This window comes from Acartia tonsa, chromosome 4, assembly GCF_053477335.1.
Source record: "Acartia tonsa isolate MP-2025a chromosome 4, ASM5347733v1, whole genome shotgun sequence".
NCBI lineage: Eukaryota > Metazoa > Arthropoda > Copepoda > Calanoida > Acartiidae > Acartia > Acartia tonsa.
Genome location: NC_137263.1, coordinates 35430534 through 35446789, shown reverse-complemented (window position 1 = coordinate 35446789; position 16256 = coordinate 35430534). Strand labels below are relative to the sequence as shown.

General features: G+C 31.1%; 1 protein-coding gene across 2 annotated transcripts in view; it reads left to right on the top strand.

Moving 5' to 3' along the window:
- Positions 1–6687: 6687 nt before the first annotated feature.
- The window catches only part of LOC145316974 (uncharacterized), a 69869-nt gene continuing 60300 nt past the window's right edge, over positions 6688–16256 (top strand). For both annotated transcript variants that reach the window (XM_080157829.1, XM_080157828.1), the window contains exons 1-2: positions 6688–6926; positions 7263–7350. In XM_080157829.1, coding sequence (XP_080013955.1) covers positions 6826–6926; positions 7263–7350 — 189 coding nt within the window. In that variant the 5' untranslated portion in view covers positions 6688–6825. The remainder of the gene's footprint in view (positions 6927–7262; positions 7351–16256) is intronic.

Sequence of the window (16256 nt, the reverse complement as noted above, 5' to 3'; positions counted from 1 at the left end):
CAAGCACTTTTTCCAAACTTTGACTTTAAAAATCTCGGCTGTTAATTGATGTAAAAAAAATATTTTGATATCCTTTGATGTAGAAAATTATAGAGAACAAGTACATATGAATCTTTTAATATTTTATTGAGAAATATAGGCTGCAGATGCTTAAAAATACTTTTTTGAGGGTCATGCTGTAATTAAGTCGGTTTTAAGGTACTAAAATGCAACAAAATAAAAGAAGAAAATGGCCAGTATGAACAAAAATAGAAAGATCTTTAATTTGACACCTTACTTTTAAAATTCTGTTGAGTAATTATTGAAAAAATCTATTTTTTTAACCTCGGTTTAATAAAAACTTTAAACCTTAATACTTTCTCAAACAGACATAAAAACATGGGTTCATATATACCTTTAGAATCAGAAAAATATTACGAATCCATTCTAAGCAAAATTGAAAAAAAGTAAAAACTTAAAAAAATATAAATGGCCTAAAATATTATATTTTTACAGGCAACACTTAATTGTAACTATTAAACTAGCCAATCAAAAATCTCTAAAATTGACGAATCAAGAAGCTTCACCTCAAAACTTAACCAATAGAATTGACAAAAAAAAGGATAATGTTCAAACAATATATACAATAGATACTACAATAAAAATAGTGATACTTACATAACATGTAAAGAATGAAAAATTATGAACAAGTATTTTTCAGTCTGTTTATAAACTTCAAAACAATGCAGTTAAAAATACATTATTGTTTCTTGTGTTTAAAAAATATCTGTTACAGTGTATGTACATTTGTTTAGGTTTTGTTCAGGTTTTGTTCAAGTCAACCCTTTAAAGCCAAAAATTATGATTCTTAAAATAAACTTATTTTTTTATTATAGTTTTATGTTTGAGAAAATATTTAGGTTTAAAGTTTTTATTAAACCGAGGTTAAAAAAATAGATTTTTTTCAATAATTACTCAACAGAATTTTAAAAGTAAGGTGTCAAATTAAAGATCTTACTATTTTTGTTCATACTGGCCATTTTCTTCTTTTATTTTGTTGCGTTTTAGTACCTTAAAACCGACTTAATTATTTTTTTAAAAACTTAAATTACTTTAAAAATAAGAGGTCTACAAAAAAACCGATAACATATCTGAATTCTATAAAAAATTTTACATCTACTACTTACTAAAAGCACCGGCTAGCTATCTTAAATAAAAAGCAAAAAAGTTAATACACCTTCTTTCCATGCACTTCGCGCATAACTCCAACTTAATTGTGAACACGCCCTTGCATACATGTCAATAAGAATGGACATGTTAAAAAAATCTCACGGCCGATCAACTTTTTATTCAATGGAAATAGGAAGAATAAATCAGAAAACGTTTTCTCGTATTCATTCGAATCCGGTGGATAGGAACCGGTTCTTATCCATACGAAAAAACTATGTCTAGCACCGGTTCTAATCCATCGGATATTAATGGAAGCCATGCTGGAATAGTTATTTCTCTTATCGTATTATATCCAGCTTTCTACGAATATAAAAATGTACAATCATAAGATTAAAACCAGTTTTTTAGCCGGAGCCTTCGGCACCTCAGAACTAAAAAAACTGGTTTTAATCTTATAATTGTACATTGCATATCCGCGGAAAGCTGTTTATAATACGATGCGAGAAATAACTATTCCAGCATGGCTTCCATTAATATCCGATGGATTAGAACCGGTTCTCAGTTATACTGAAAAGTCATGTATAACATGCATAGTAATACAATTTTCCAGGAATATTAAAATAAAAATCATAAAATCAATACCAGGAAATAGTGTATAGTGTCGAATAAAAATGACGTCATACAATACAAATGACCAATGATAGGCCAGTATACAATTTATCATTGGTCAATTACAATTAATACTGACCTATCATTGGTAATTTGTATTGTATGACGTCATTTTTTATTGCACACGCTATTTCCAATACCAGTTATAATTTTTCTGTTTAATATCCGCGGAAAGCTGTCTATATTACGATGGGATATATATGTATATATTCATAGTAAAATATCTTAAAACATTTTGAGACTGAATGGAGACTCGAGAGTTCTTAGTACGGCTCCGTCCTAAAAAAAAATGGCTAACATCGCTTGAGATTGAAGTAAAGCCTTTGTGCGCTGTGGCCGAAACTGGAGTTGATAATCTTTTTTTCTCTGAACCTGCAGTATATCCATTTTTAAATTTCTTCAGATAGCATTATTTTAGTTGACAAAAAGATACGTTATTTACAAAGACATGACAATGTCTTATCAACATTGAAAAGATAAATTCATTAAATTAAAAATTAACTGTTTATATTATCTTAAACTGTCATGAAAGATTATATCAAATGTTTATAAAAGATATCAAAGATGAAAAAATCCAAAGATGGCAAGTTCAAAAATCAGATTTTGTAAGATAAATGTTGATTTTCATTGGCCGAAAAATTATTTAAGATTGATGATGATATAATCTTATATATTGTATAGAAATGCCTTGCTGTTCATCATGCCTAATAGCCATAGGAGTCTCCATTTCAATAATTAAATTGTCTGTCATGAAAGATTATATCAAATATTTATAAAAGATATCAAAGATGAAAAAATCCAAAGATGGCAAGTTCAAAAATCAGATTTTGTAAGATAAATGTTGATTTTCATTGGCCGAAAAATTATTTAAGATTGATGATGATATAATCTTATATATTGTATAGAAATGCCATGCTGCTCATCATGCCTAATAGACATAGGAGTCGCCATTTCAATAATTAAATATTTATGGATTTGCTTTTAATACCTTATAGTTACAGGAATCTTTCATAAAGTTTTTAGATATGTGGAATGATTTTAAAATGCATAAATATTCTAAACGATCTATCCGTTACGGACGGACCGACACACCTAAATTGCAGAAAAGTTTCACTTTTAATAAATTGTATAAAATCATGGACAGTTAATTTATCTAAATAATAAGACTAAATCATTGCTCCATATTATGATCTGTCTGTCAGTACAGAAACAACACCTTACTTATTCTTCAATCATGTTTTCAAATAAAGAAAAATATTTTATCTTCATAATTTCCGACAAACTTTAAATTTTGGATTTCTCCAACAAATCTAAAATTTGATGTAAAATTGTAGTAATAACATATTATTAGATATGTTACAATCTAAAGTAATGGGATAGATAGATAGGAAAAAGATAGATAGATAAAAAGAGAGAAAGAAGGAGATAAAATTCTCATGAGTATAGTTGAGTAGGGATCCTTACTGTACTATAATAACCACCTATCTTCTTCACAGGGAAGGAGAAATAGTATTTAAACATCTTGCTATAAAACTTTATTAAAACATTTTGAAGTCTGAACTTAAAATGGCTGTAAGAGTTTAAATGTACAAGAAATTAAAAAGGATAAGACAATGAATTGTGAATATGGGCACACTCCAATGACGGTAAACAAAATTATCCCTTCTATAAATTGAATTATTGATTTAAAAGTTTTTAAGATTACATCTAAGTCACCGATCTTTTAAAGCCAAAGAGAGTTTCTTTGTATAAATAAAACTTTGGGGACCAGTTTTATTTCTTAAGTCCCCCTCCCCCTTCCCTGCGTTTGTCACAGTTTGCTATTATCTGATAAATTTATTCCATCATTTTGTGCAGAAGCTTGGATTCTTATTTATCTATATAATTGTTCTTGTTTTCTTATCTTACTAGCAGCTGCGCCCCTAGGGTGTCTGTATCAAAGGGACAGAAATTGACTAGAAAAATAGCTTAAAACCAAGACTTAAATCTGAAAATGGGATAGCCTAGAACCAGCTTTCTTAAATAGAGAACACAATCAGTGCAGTAGTTATTTAAATCTTAAGCTTCAGACAAAAAAAACCTTACCACTTTATATAGGATCTATGTCGTTCTTGTTTTAATACTATCTTTTCTTTGGAATAGATATCCCTTCCTGTTTTAATATGCTTGTAATATATAGACAGTATATAGTTATGACATGTATAGAAAATTCATATCCAACTTAGTAATTTGAATCTTTTAAGCAAGACACCCGTACAAAAGAAAACTTTAACTTTAACAAGGACAAATATTTTAAAAATAGCCCATATCAACTTGTAAAATTATGGAGTTGCAGTTATTGACTAATTTAATTAAGTTTTTTTTTGATTAATAGAAAAATTATGGCAGGTTTTAAAAGTGAAGCTTTCTATAATAAGGATCAGTCCTAACAACCGTCCGTCTTTCAAACTTGGCATGGTGATTCCAGTAGTAGTTAGGTACGATATAGAAAGCGTAGCAACTTTATAGTCGTTACCAGAATGTCCGTATGCCCATTAATAATTTTTTTATGTGATGCCATTATCATATTTATGTGACCTTTGGAATATTACAGGCATTGAGTATAAAATGCGATACTGTGATGAAGCAAGGAAATATTACAAAAGGAAATAACAGGGATGGGGGCGGATAATATAAAGTATTCTAAAAATTTAATATCAAAGAAAAAGATGTGTTAAAAGTGTTTGTCTCTATATAGTTTTTATTTATTATTATTTGGTGAATAGCCATGTAATTGATATTCTCTCTGATCTAAAAAATACTTAATGACAATGACAGCTAAATTAATCTTTAAAATTTTCTTTAACTTTTTTCAATTATACTGGCTACCAATGAAAAAATTTTAGAATTCTTCTAACTAGAGCTAAAGTTCTTGAAGGGTGTATTTATTTTTTAGAATATGTCTTACTTTCTGTTAAATAAGTGAAAGACATTAATCCCCCCCCCCCCTCCCTCCGTGTCTGTATGGTTAGAGAAAATTAAAATTTCACTTGATAATTTCCCAGGAAAACATCTTATTAGCTGACCATAGTCTTCCCTGGGTAGCCTGAGAAAATTTAAGAAAGAGTAGAGAGGGGAATTTTTAGAGAAAGAAAGAGAGAGGGAAATCATAGGAAGAAAGGGGAGAAAAAGTATGGTTAATACATAATAGCTAGGAAGAGATAAAAAGAGAGAGAGGGAGAGAGAGAGAGAAAGAGAGAGAGAGAGAGAGAGAGAGAGAGAGAGAGAGAGAGAGAGAGGAGAGAGAGAGAGAAAGAGAGCGAGAGAGAGAGAGAGAGAGAGAGAGAAAGAGAAAGAGAGCGAGAGAGAAGGAATAAGGGAGAGAGAGAGAAGAAATGAGGGAGAGAGTTGGAAGAGAGAGTGAAAAATTAATTTAAATAATCGTTTCATCTTAAGAAGATGTCAATTTAACCATCTCTTTGTTTATCTAATGTATATTAATTTATCTAAATAATTGTCTATCTATTCATATGTTCAATCTATCTATCTCTTGCTCAACATTATCTTATATCATCTTTCTTTTATTAGTTTAACATTTTATTATCAACTAGCGGCTACGCCCCTAGAGGCCTCTAGTGGCACTTTAATGTTTGATTTTTTAAAAATTCTACGATACCTTGCAATGTTACGAAGGAGTCTCTATTCGAGAAAGTAAAATTTCGATTTATTGTGATTTATCTTGGGAGGGTGGTGGTTCAGCGGTTAGCGAGATCCTTCGGTACAAACACACAGACAAACAGACATCCTGTTACTTTAGTATAAGGATTATTATCAATAATATTCGAGATACAAGCTTCAGAACTTCTTTATATGCTGCTCTTTTTTTAAGATAAAAAATATTTTTATAATTTTTTTTACTGGCTTTTTCTCAGCTTAAATGTAAAATAGTAAAATTTAAAAGTTTAAATCTGGTACTTTCTAGATACAAACAATATTTAATTGCAATGAGTAAATAAAAAATTTCTTTTTTTTTCTTAAATCACGTAATATTAACATTTTAAAAGCGTAGTTTATGTAAAACCTAGGTAGCGGTTCAAAATGCCGATTGCCACCTTTATCCCATCCCCTTCCCTCCTACTGGATAAACGAACTTACCAATAAACGACAGGGGAAATAGCAACCTGAATTGGCGACACATTTTCCCCTGTTAAAAATGATACAGATTTAATCTTTTATTTTTGTTGCTGTTGCTACATATGTACAATTTTGTGCTTTTTTGTTAAAAATAGTACTTTATATAGATTTACAAGTCAAAAAGCTTCGTACAAAGTCGTAAGATTTTTTTCTTTGAAGCAAGGCTCTCTTAAATTACTAGATGGATTAAGTTTTGCTTTTCAGTGGGGCTTAGTAGTTAGTATAGCCACAGCTATAATTTGAGACTAAAAAATACGCACCCCTTAACCCAATTTTAGGCCATTAGGCTTTTATCCACTGCCTCTAGGAAAATTTTACCGCTAACAAATAGGCTGAATCATTACCTATTTAGATTTGAAGCTTCACTAAAAAAAAACTAATTGTTTAAATATTTTGAGACTTTTACTTAAAACGAAAATTATATTTTATATTAATAATAAATATTTTTTTCAGATAAAAAGAAAAAATAATTAGAACATGGACTACACATGAAACAAAGTGTTTTGGCACAAGAATCACAAAAATAATAGGAAAATGAATGGACAAATTGTCTAGTTTTTTTTTTCGTGAGTACGCCCCCAGGCCTCAAATTTGCTCAAGCTGTGGGAAAAACTCGGCGGGAAACTTTAAAAATCAACCATCAAACTTAATATAAAATCACTTCAGCCACCCAGCAGCCAGTCATAATTAAATAGACAAAAGTGTGACAGTGAAAATTAGCAAGAATTGTGAAAAATAAAAGTTTAAAGGAAGGCAAAACACAACATTTGTTACGTGATGATGTAAAAAACTGAGATTTACTCTGATAAGATCTTAATTGATTGATTGATAGGTATGCTGCGATTGTGGGGAAGTCGGCGGGCCAGCCGCGGGTCCCGCAGGACGGCCGCGCACCAGAAAAAGTCTGCTGGATCCTCCAGAAGATATGAAGTCAGGAAAGTTGAAAATAATCGAAAAACTATTTTGTTTGGAATTCAATATATTTAGTATATTGAATTAATTTTTTATTATTAATTTAATTTTACTTTATTGCAATTTGATATTTAATTATTAGAATATAGGCCCTTAATACTTACAGAAAATAAAAATCATAAATGTTGTGGTTTAATAGACAGTTGACTGCGTATATGTAGATAGAAATCTAATCTATTTCTTTTAGTAGTATTTATGACATCACAAACACCATGTTTTGCCAAAACTAAAAATAATATTCTTTTTTGTTGTGCTACCTTATATAAATATAAGATATTTTGAACTTTGTAAACCTGTAGTACTCACGCACCTGACAAAGTATCGAAACATCTGCTGCCCTGTCATATCAGACTTCTGGATGGAACAGATCTATATATCCAAATATTGGTAAGTTTTTCATACAGTCATACATAATAATCCAGTGATCTAAAGGGGTAAGACAATGGCCATAAATTGATGTACATCCCCAATGATGTTACATAAAATTACCCCTTCTGTAAAATAAATTAGTTGAAGAAACGTTTGAACAGACATCTTAATGAACCAACAAATCATAATTCACAAAAGTTTCTAAAGTTGTTAAGCCAACGAATAAGAAAACGTTATTAGAAAACTATGTAGACCAGTGTAATAAACAATCCAATGTCCCCTCTCTCACTGATATTAATCCGTCCAACCTCAGATATAATTTCTAGCAGACATTGATTTTCTTTAGTCAAATAACAATATCCAATGATACGAGCGGTTAAATTTTTAGACAATATAATTTTCAAAAAGACAGCTTTATCCCAAGAAATTAAATTATTCGATCATAGCTGACTTGTTTTATGGATTAAATAAAAAAAAATAACTACCTTATGAACCAAAACGTGTTAACACTTCAACCAATAATATGGTCGCATTGTTCCACGCCAAACGTAGGAGTGGAAAAACATCGGAGTAAACAAACGCAGGAGTCCCAAATGTCGGAGTGGGATAAACGCAGGAGTGGATTTTTTTTATACCCCCCCCCCCCCCCGTTCGGTCCCGTTATTTTTCTTAGTTAGGTTAGGTTAGGTTATAGGCCAAGGGGCCGAGCGCTGCAGCTAGGCAGGCTAGGGGGCCGAGCGCTGCGGCCATAGTCATTATTTTGTAGACAGGGGTACAAAAAAATTTCAAAATTGTCATATTATCAAAATAGCGAACACTCCTAGGTTTTACTTAAGCAATGTCACTCCGACGTTTGTCCACTCCGACGTTTGTCCACTCCGACGTTTGTCCCACTCTTACGTTTGTCCACTCCGACGTTTGGGACTCCTGCGTTTGTCCCCTCCGACGTTTGGGACTCCTACGTTTGGGGTAGGACCCCTACACTGGTTGCCTTTTGTAAGCTCGGGCCTTCGGCCCCTCGGGGATAACAAAACTGGTATTAATTACATGATTTATATTTGAAGATCCGTGGGTAATTGTCTGTATTATGATGCTAAACATGATATCCAATATGGCTCAGAACCAATTAAAACCTAGCGGATAATAATCGGTTTCGAAGCCATACTGAATAGTTATTTCTCGTATCGTATTATAAACGGCTTTCCCCGTGGTGCCGAAGGCACGGGCTAAAAAAACTAGTTTTAATCTTATGATTGTACATTTCTATATTCGTAGAAAACTGGATATAATACGATGCTAGACATAGTTTTTTCGTATGGATGAGAACCGGTTCCTATCCACCGGATTCGAATGAATACGAGAAAGTAAATTATTGAATATCGCAGCTGCTAAACAGGACTTAACGCTGTATGACACATTTACAAAAAAAAAGATTCAGAAAAACGTGTTTTCAAGTGGCCTTATTAGAAGTTGCAAATGTAATTTTCCTACAGCGTCCCTTTGGTATTAGATTGTGTCCAAACACCTCCCCCCCCCCCCTCAACCTAAATCAATATTTTTGTGCTTGTATTTTGGCTTAAATAAAGGGCAAGTTGCATTTTTAGTGTTCTGTCGACTAATTTTAAGAGAAGAAAAAGATTATTAACTTTTCTACTAGTCAAGTATATGACTTCTTTTTCTATTTCTTGAATTCGGTTTTTATTTGTTGTTTTCAATTATAGCATGCCATTTTACAACGGGGCACAATATTCTACTTTTTGGTGTATATTTCCTTCACCATTGAGAGTATAATTAAAGTTTAAACTTAACATTAATAGCCGACCTGCTTCTTAGAGCCTCTTACAGAAATGATTTTTTTTTTTTTTTTAATTACTTACTATAAAAGAATTTTGATATACACACATTTGCTTTAGGAGGGGGAGGGGTATATGCCCCAAAACTAATATTCTAGGACGCTGTAAATTTCGTATTTGCGGATCCGGAACGATATGACAAAGATTATTCAATTCAACCAGAAAATAGACCTTTACCTTCAGGGTTAAACATCACAGGTTGACAATTGACAACAAGTAGATAGTTCCTCGTGCACTCTTTAATATCAGATAAAGATAAAAATCATATGTCTGATTTCATACTACAATTTACAATTTTCAATTTACCATTGCATTGTATTGAAATAATAGTAGCTATGTAATATGTCTAAAACTTATACGGGAGTAACGGGGTCCCACATAAACCAGAATATGAAAAGAAAAGACGAAAAAACATATTAAAATTTTTTTAGTTACGTCATAAATGCTACTAAAGTTACCACAATGAATATATAGGGATAAGGCAATCGGCAAAAAATTAATGTAGATTCCCAATGATGAAGAAAATCATCCCTCCTGTAGATTAAAATCATTGGTTGATAAGTTTGAATCGTGGTAATTTACAGCTGAATATCAACTTCATAACTGATAACTGATGTTAGAAATAGTTTATTGATCAACCTCTTATTAATAGACTTGATAGACATTAGGGGCGATAGACCTGCGTCACTAGTCAGGGATGTGTCAATTTCAATGTTTCGACGAACCAGGTGCGAGTGAAAGAGGGAGGGGGGGGGGGGGGTAGGGCATACACCTCTGAAAATTTTAAGTGGAGCTGACTATTTTTCTCCGTCTTTCTAGGTTAGCACGCAATTTATGAGGTTTAAACTTTATGTGGATGTAATCATCCTTGTTTAAAAAATTTGTAATTCTGTATACTATTTCTTTTAATTTATATTTGTATGCCCATTAAGATTTCAAAACGTATACACTGGTCACTGTTTGTACAAAATTATCAGGGAAACTTACTATTAGCTGAAACATTATTATAGGGAGCTCAATTATTAATCAAATATTAAACTTAACCCCCCCCCCCCTCCCTAAAAATTATTGAGGGGTATTATTTAATCCCGCGATCACGAATCCATTAGTTTTCAAAACATTTGCTGACAAAATAAAATTATATCGAAAGTAGAAGTTTTACATATTACTAATGTTCTTTTATCAACAAAAACAAAAATTTATTGATATTTAATTTTCAGTTTTGTGTATTATTTATTTTTTCAAAGAGTTGGGAAAGTCTGTAATTTTAAACAAGGATTAAATTTTTCACAGGGGCATAACAATAATTTTTATAGAAGAATAAAAGAACACAAAGAAAAATTGAGGATCTTAAAATTTACCAAAACCATTAGTTACAATAGGTTAGCCCTATTCAGCTTTTAGATTACCGCATGGTTCATTCCGTAGGGGCTAGTAAGTGAAGTTAGGTATTCTTTAGTAAAGTTCCACAACAAAAACGCATTTTTAAAAAGAATTAAAGAAGATGGAAGGCATCAATTATGCTCTAACTGCAAATATGGGATTCTGCCAAAAAAATAACTAAAAAATGAATAATTTGTGGAGCAGTTGTGTTAATAAAAAGAAAGAGTAAGAAATTAATGAAACACAATGTTTAACAAGGACAATTTTTTTAATAGAAACGCAGCAATGAGTAGCTTACAAAATATAATACATAATGTTATAATAATTATTTTTGTTATATAACTCATTTTTGTTTTTATAAAAAAAACTGAATATTTTAAGAAATTATTTAAAGACTATTGGACCATGGTCTGCTCTACATAAGAAACAAAGCTTTAATTTAAATTCGTGAAAATCATTGAGCTGAAGACATATTTCAAATTTTTGTCATCTGGCAGGCTTTTTTGGGAGTGTAGCAACTCTACAACCAGCGCCTGTCTGTATGCCTTTTACTCAAAGAAACAATGCTCTATGGTCTTCATATGTCTTGAAATGTAAAATGTGTCAGAACATAAAACTTATACTACATTCTTCTGGTTCATAATCTAATCTATACCAGACGTCTTTAAAGATCTATTTGTGAAACTGTAGCTTCTATGTAAGTCCGTCTGTCCAACAAATGGTAAAACTCAATATTTTAATGGATGCATAGAATGAAAACGATATTGCTACATAGATTATAAAAAGGGAAAACTTATTGAGTAATTTTGTCTAATAAGATCGTTGCAATCACAGTACAGATTGGTCTAACATTTTAGGGAAGCTTTTATTAGTCTTAGTCAGATTTTAGACTTTTGCAGTCTAAGATCACTTATTTTCAACTAGAATTATCTAATAAAATCTAGAGAAAAAAGCCTTTAAAAGTAGAATATGAAAATTATTTAAGCGAAAAATTGCAAACTAAAGGAAATTTTGATAAGTACAATTTTTGTGTAAAATACTTTTATAAAAGAGAAACTTAATTGTAACACTTTATTGTAAAAGTCCATATAAAACTACGAAAAAAAGTTGACTAGCAATCTGGAAGGTATTGTAATATTAGTATTAAACTAATACTTTAAACCTTCTAAAAATCGTATTTGTAAGTGAATAGCCTTGTGAGGTTGTATAAATGAGTGATACTAATCTTTTATTTGTAGGGCGGACAAAGTCATTAAAAAATCAGCCACGTGACGTCATAAAAATAAGGAAAATGAGAGGAGAAGTGGGAAAGAAAACCCCTAAAAAAGAAATGGATAATCCCTCGTTGTTATAACGTCACGTGGCTGATTTTTGAGTGACTTTGACCCCTACTTTTATTTAAAACACTACATGGAATATTTTAGCCGTACATAGCCAACCTAACCTAGATTATTAGACATTTTCCATACTAGGCTAAAAGTTTTAATTTTAACATTTTTTATGGCTAAAATTAAAGCTACAGCTGAATCAAAGGGACACTTTGCGATTGATAGCGAAAGTAAAGCACATTTACTCGCACACACAAATAAACACACACGTAAACACACTCACGCACACGAAAACATACACATACAAAATCGAATTTATGTCAATAATTTTGAAATTTTTTACTCCCTTTCAATCAAAACTAGCCTTCAAGGAAAACATACGTTTTTAAAAGCGAAGCTTTTTAATAATTAGGGTCGGTCCGTCCGTAAGTCAGTTACGGTTAGCTCTTTTCGTTAATTTATACAGGTTAGAATTGTCCTATCGATTTCAAACTTTGCATGATGATTTCTATAACAGTTAGGTGCGACTTGGAAAGCGGAGGAACTCTATGATCGTTACCAGAAAGTTTGTACGTCCATTTAAAACATATATATTTAAGCAGTTTTGCAACAAATTTATTTACAATTTTGTTTAGATTTCTGCATTAATATTCTGATTATTCAGTTCTGACACTCTACAAGTGTTAATGCTCGTTTGTCCTCCCATTTCAGAGCTTCGCTTTTATGTATGTTGTTATCATTGTTACATAGATAAAATATACAGTAGCCGAATTTCTGTTCAAATATTTGTTATTTTTGCAAAAGGATCGCTAAAATTTTATAAATAATTTTCTAAAATTGGCTGTAAACCAGGAAGGCCTATTTCTTGTTCGTTGGCTTTCTTATTCATAATTTTGACCTCCATTAGGTAAAATTTTATTCGGAACATTAATTTATCGTCCATAGTCTTATCCCTTAAGACCCAGCTGGCTTTAGCGTCTACGGAACGCTAAAACATTTGTCTAACCAATCTAAATATGCATAGAAGGAAACCTCAAATATTATCTTTATTTCAATAACTTAAACGAACAAAAGAGAGGTATCGTATCCTTATATAAACATACCTTTTTTCTTATTCTTTTGACTCCGAAGAAAATAGGGTAGGTGTTTTAGATTTGACATACTAAAATGATATAATTTTTAACTTTGATAAATTAAGCCACCCCTCAATAAAAAACACCGACTCCAAATTGTAGACGAAGTAACAAGATAATGATACCCCAAAACACCTCTAACACCCTTCATATGTAGCCTTTTTCTACCCTTCAGTAATTGTTAAAGCCTTTTTGTTGATGTTTTCATTATGCTACGAAAAAAATCATATTCTACATGAATTTATTTAAAAAGTATTTTAGAAAGATTTACTACCCTGAGATGAATAAAAAAAATCAAATGGATAATTAGTATCGAAGAACAAGTCATACAAATTAAGAAGGAATAAATATACTGGGTCCAGAAGTTTACACGTTCTGTCATTCGTTGGCTTAACAGATTTTAATCTTGATTGGGTAGAACAAACTATAAGTGACCTCTGTCTAGATTCAAGTTCCTAGATAAACAAACCGCGTAAAAATTTAAATTTCTATGATTTTATTTTAACTTTGTACAAAATAGTACAAAGTTGTGAGTAAGATTAAAATCAAGCCTTTTGTATACGTGCCAGAATTAATGAAAAGGAAATCTATTTCATGAGATACTTGCCCTCGTTATGGGTCTTCCTAGTTCCATAAAATAAGTGCTCTTACTCAATTCAACACCAGACATCAAAGTATTGGGGTGAGCGAGAGGGTATGAAAAAAAAATTATTGGTAAGGCTTTTTCTACATGCATATTATTTTTAGCCTCCTAACTATAAACTTGCTATTGTAAGAGATGTCTCTGATTTTTATTTGCTAGAAAAGTTTTATTATTATAGAGGTAAAATGTATTGCTAAAAGAATTGTTATCTTAAGTAGCGTAAATCATGGAGGCAAAACAGTTCTTCTTATCAAAACTGTTCTCCTTTTCTTCTATCTGTTCTATTTTGAACACTCTATTTGAGCCAGCCTTGTTTGAAACATGAAATTGCCATTTTACATTTTTTATGACTATAAATTAAACCATTAAGATGTAGACGCATTTTTTTCAGGAATAAGTATCCTAAAAATAAATAGTATACATTAAAACATGCTATACAAAAAGATAAATATTTAGAATAATTTTTAAGGTATGCTATTTTGAAAAATTCCTGATAAAAGATATGCTTCTTTAGAATTGTCAGAAAAGTACAAAATATGTAAAATATAATGATCCCCAAAGTTTTATAAACATTTTTGCTCATTCATTAGCTGAAAAACTTTAGAAATTTGTATTAAATAATGATTGCTTAGTCCAAACTTACAGGAACCAAATTAATCCATCAAAAAGTTTGACTTGCAGAAGGTAGAAGGTATAATTTTGTTTATCATAATTTGTGGTGTACATCAATATATCGTCTCGTTTCTTATCTCAAAAACCTTTTTCAAAATAATCAAAATTTCGCTCACCCTGCTTTAATAACTATTTTTAACATAACCAGTCCCCTTCCCTGAAAATTATAGATATAGCACATATGAACAAGAGCACGTTTCCCTACTTTAAGTTAACCCAAGGTTGCTACAATAAGAATATTTTTTGTTAAAGATATGCGGATTAGGTCGGAAATATGATGGATAGTCCTTGTAAAAAATTTAATTGACAGAAAGAATGTGTTCACGCAAATGCACGAAAAAATGATAATAAGCAAGTTTTCTCTATATATATTTGCTCCTACTGAATTATTGCTTCTTGTTACATTGCAGATCATTTATAAGCCTACTTATTTGTCAGTTGCAAACTGAAAAAGCAAACGAAAAATACGTGTTTATGCGATGTATACCTAAGTGTTTTTGGAATAACCACTTTAAAAAGGAAATTATTCTGATAATTTTATTTTGTCAAAGCGAATTGTCAAAATGAGTGGAATGAGTGGACAAACGTACTACATTATAGTCCTGTGGGATTTGAAGTAAATAAAATGATGAAGATGATTAAAGTCCCCCAACAGATTATGACGTCATACGATAAAATAACCAATGAGAGGCCAGCATGAATTTTACTATATTGGTGAATTACAGTGTATAATTGCCTCTCATTGGCTATTCTATCGAGGGACTTTAATCATCTTCTAAAATGATTCTAACAATGTTTAAACTTATAATCTGAACAATCCATCGCGGAATGACGAACGGACATATTATAGTTTTAGAGTAACTGCACTATTAAAAATTGTCACGAATGTCTTGAAAAAATTGTCCTGAATAGAAAAAGTAATTGGTTTCAACTCCTGGGTGGAATTCTTTGTCAAAAGTCCTTCAAAATTCAGCCACAGTCAATTGGGGGATTTTATTGTACTTTTGACAATACTCATAATTGGATCAAAATAAAAAATGTCAACTTATGCTTTTTTAGTAGAAAAGCTTTTAAGGATAACCTTTCATACAAATCAGGGTATTAAGGGATAAGATGATGGATTGTTTTAGAATAAAAGTTATTACTTGAAAAGTTTGGATAATGCCAGTTTTAACCAACTTACAGTCTAATGTCCCCTTCCCCCCTGAATTTTTTTTTCTATTTGCCCGAGTGACAAATCAGGTCTAAATTATAAACATTCCAAAAACATAAAAACATATTTTGTGACATTTAAATTAAACTTAGATAACTATATAACTAAAGAATGTTTTATTTTGAGTCAATTCAGAATTATTGGCTTTTTGCTGGTAACATGGAATTACTTTATATGTTGGTTATTTTCTTGTGTGACACCCATTATTGCATGCCTTTATACATTCAACAGATATTCAACACAGAAAAAAAGAAAGAAATAGGAACACTGATTATTAAAGTGTTCATCCAAAACAACTTTTAAATTATATCAAGTAAAATATTGGTCCCAAGTTTTCATATTAGACTTGTAATATCTAATTTTATGATTAATTTAATAAATGCATTTTTAGTCGGTTTGGAAGTTTAAGAGATCTTATGGTAAAGAAAGACTGGCGATCTTACCTTTATAACAAGTACAATTCACTTATTTTGATTGGCGGGTTTTTGTGAACATTATTGATTTCTTCACTTCCTCTTAGGAATGGTTCCGCCCATTAGCCATTCTTCTCCTCGTGTCTCTTTCACAAATTATAGCGGCTGCGTCCAAAGTCTCCAGGGAATCTACCGCAGAGAAGGGTATTTGTAACCCATATTCACATATAGGTTTATAATATTTTCGTTGATTTTTATTTTGGAGGGGGGCGGGAAGCAGTAACCT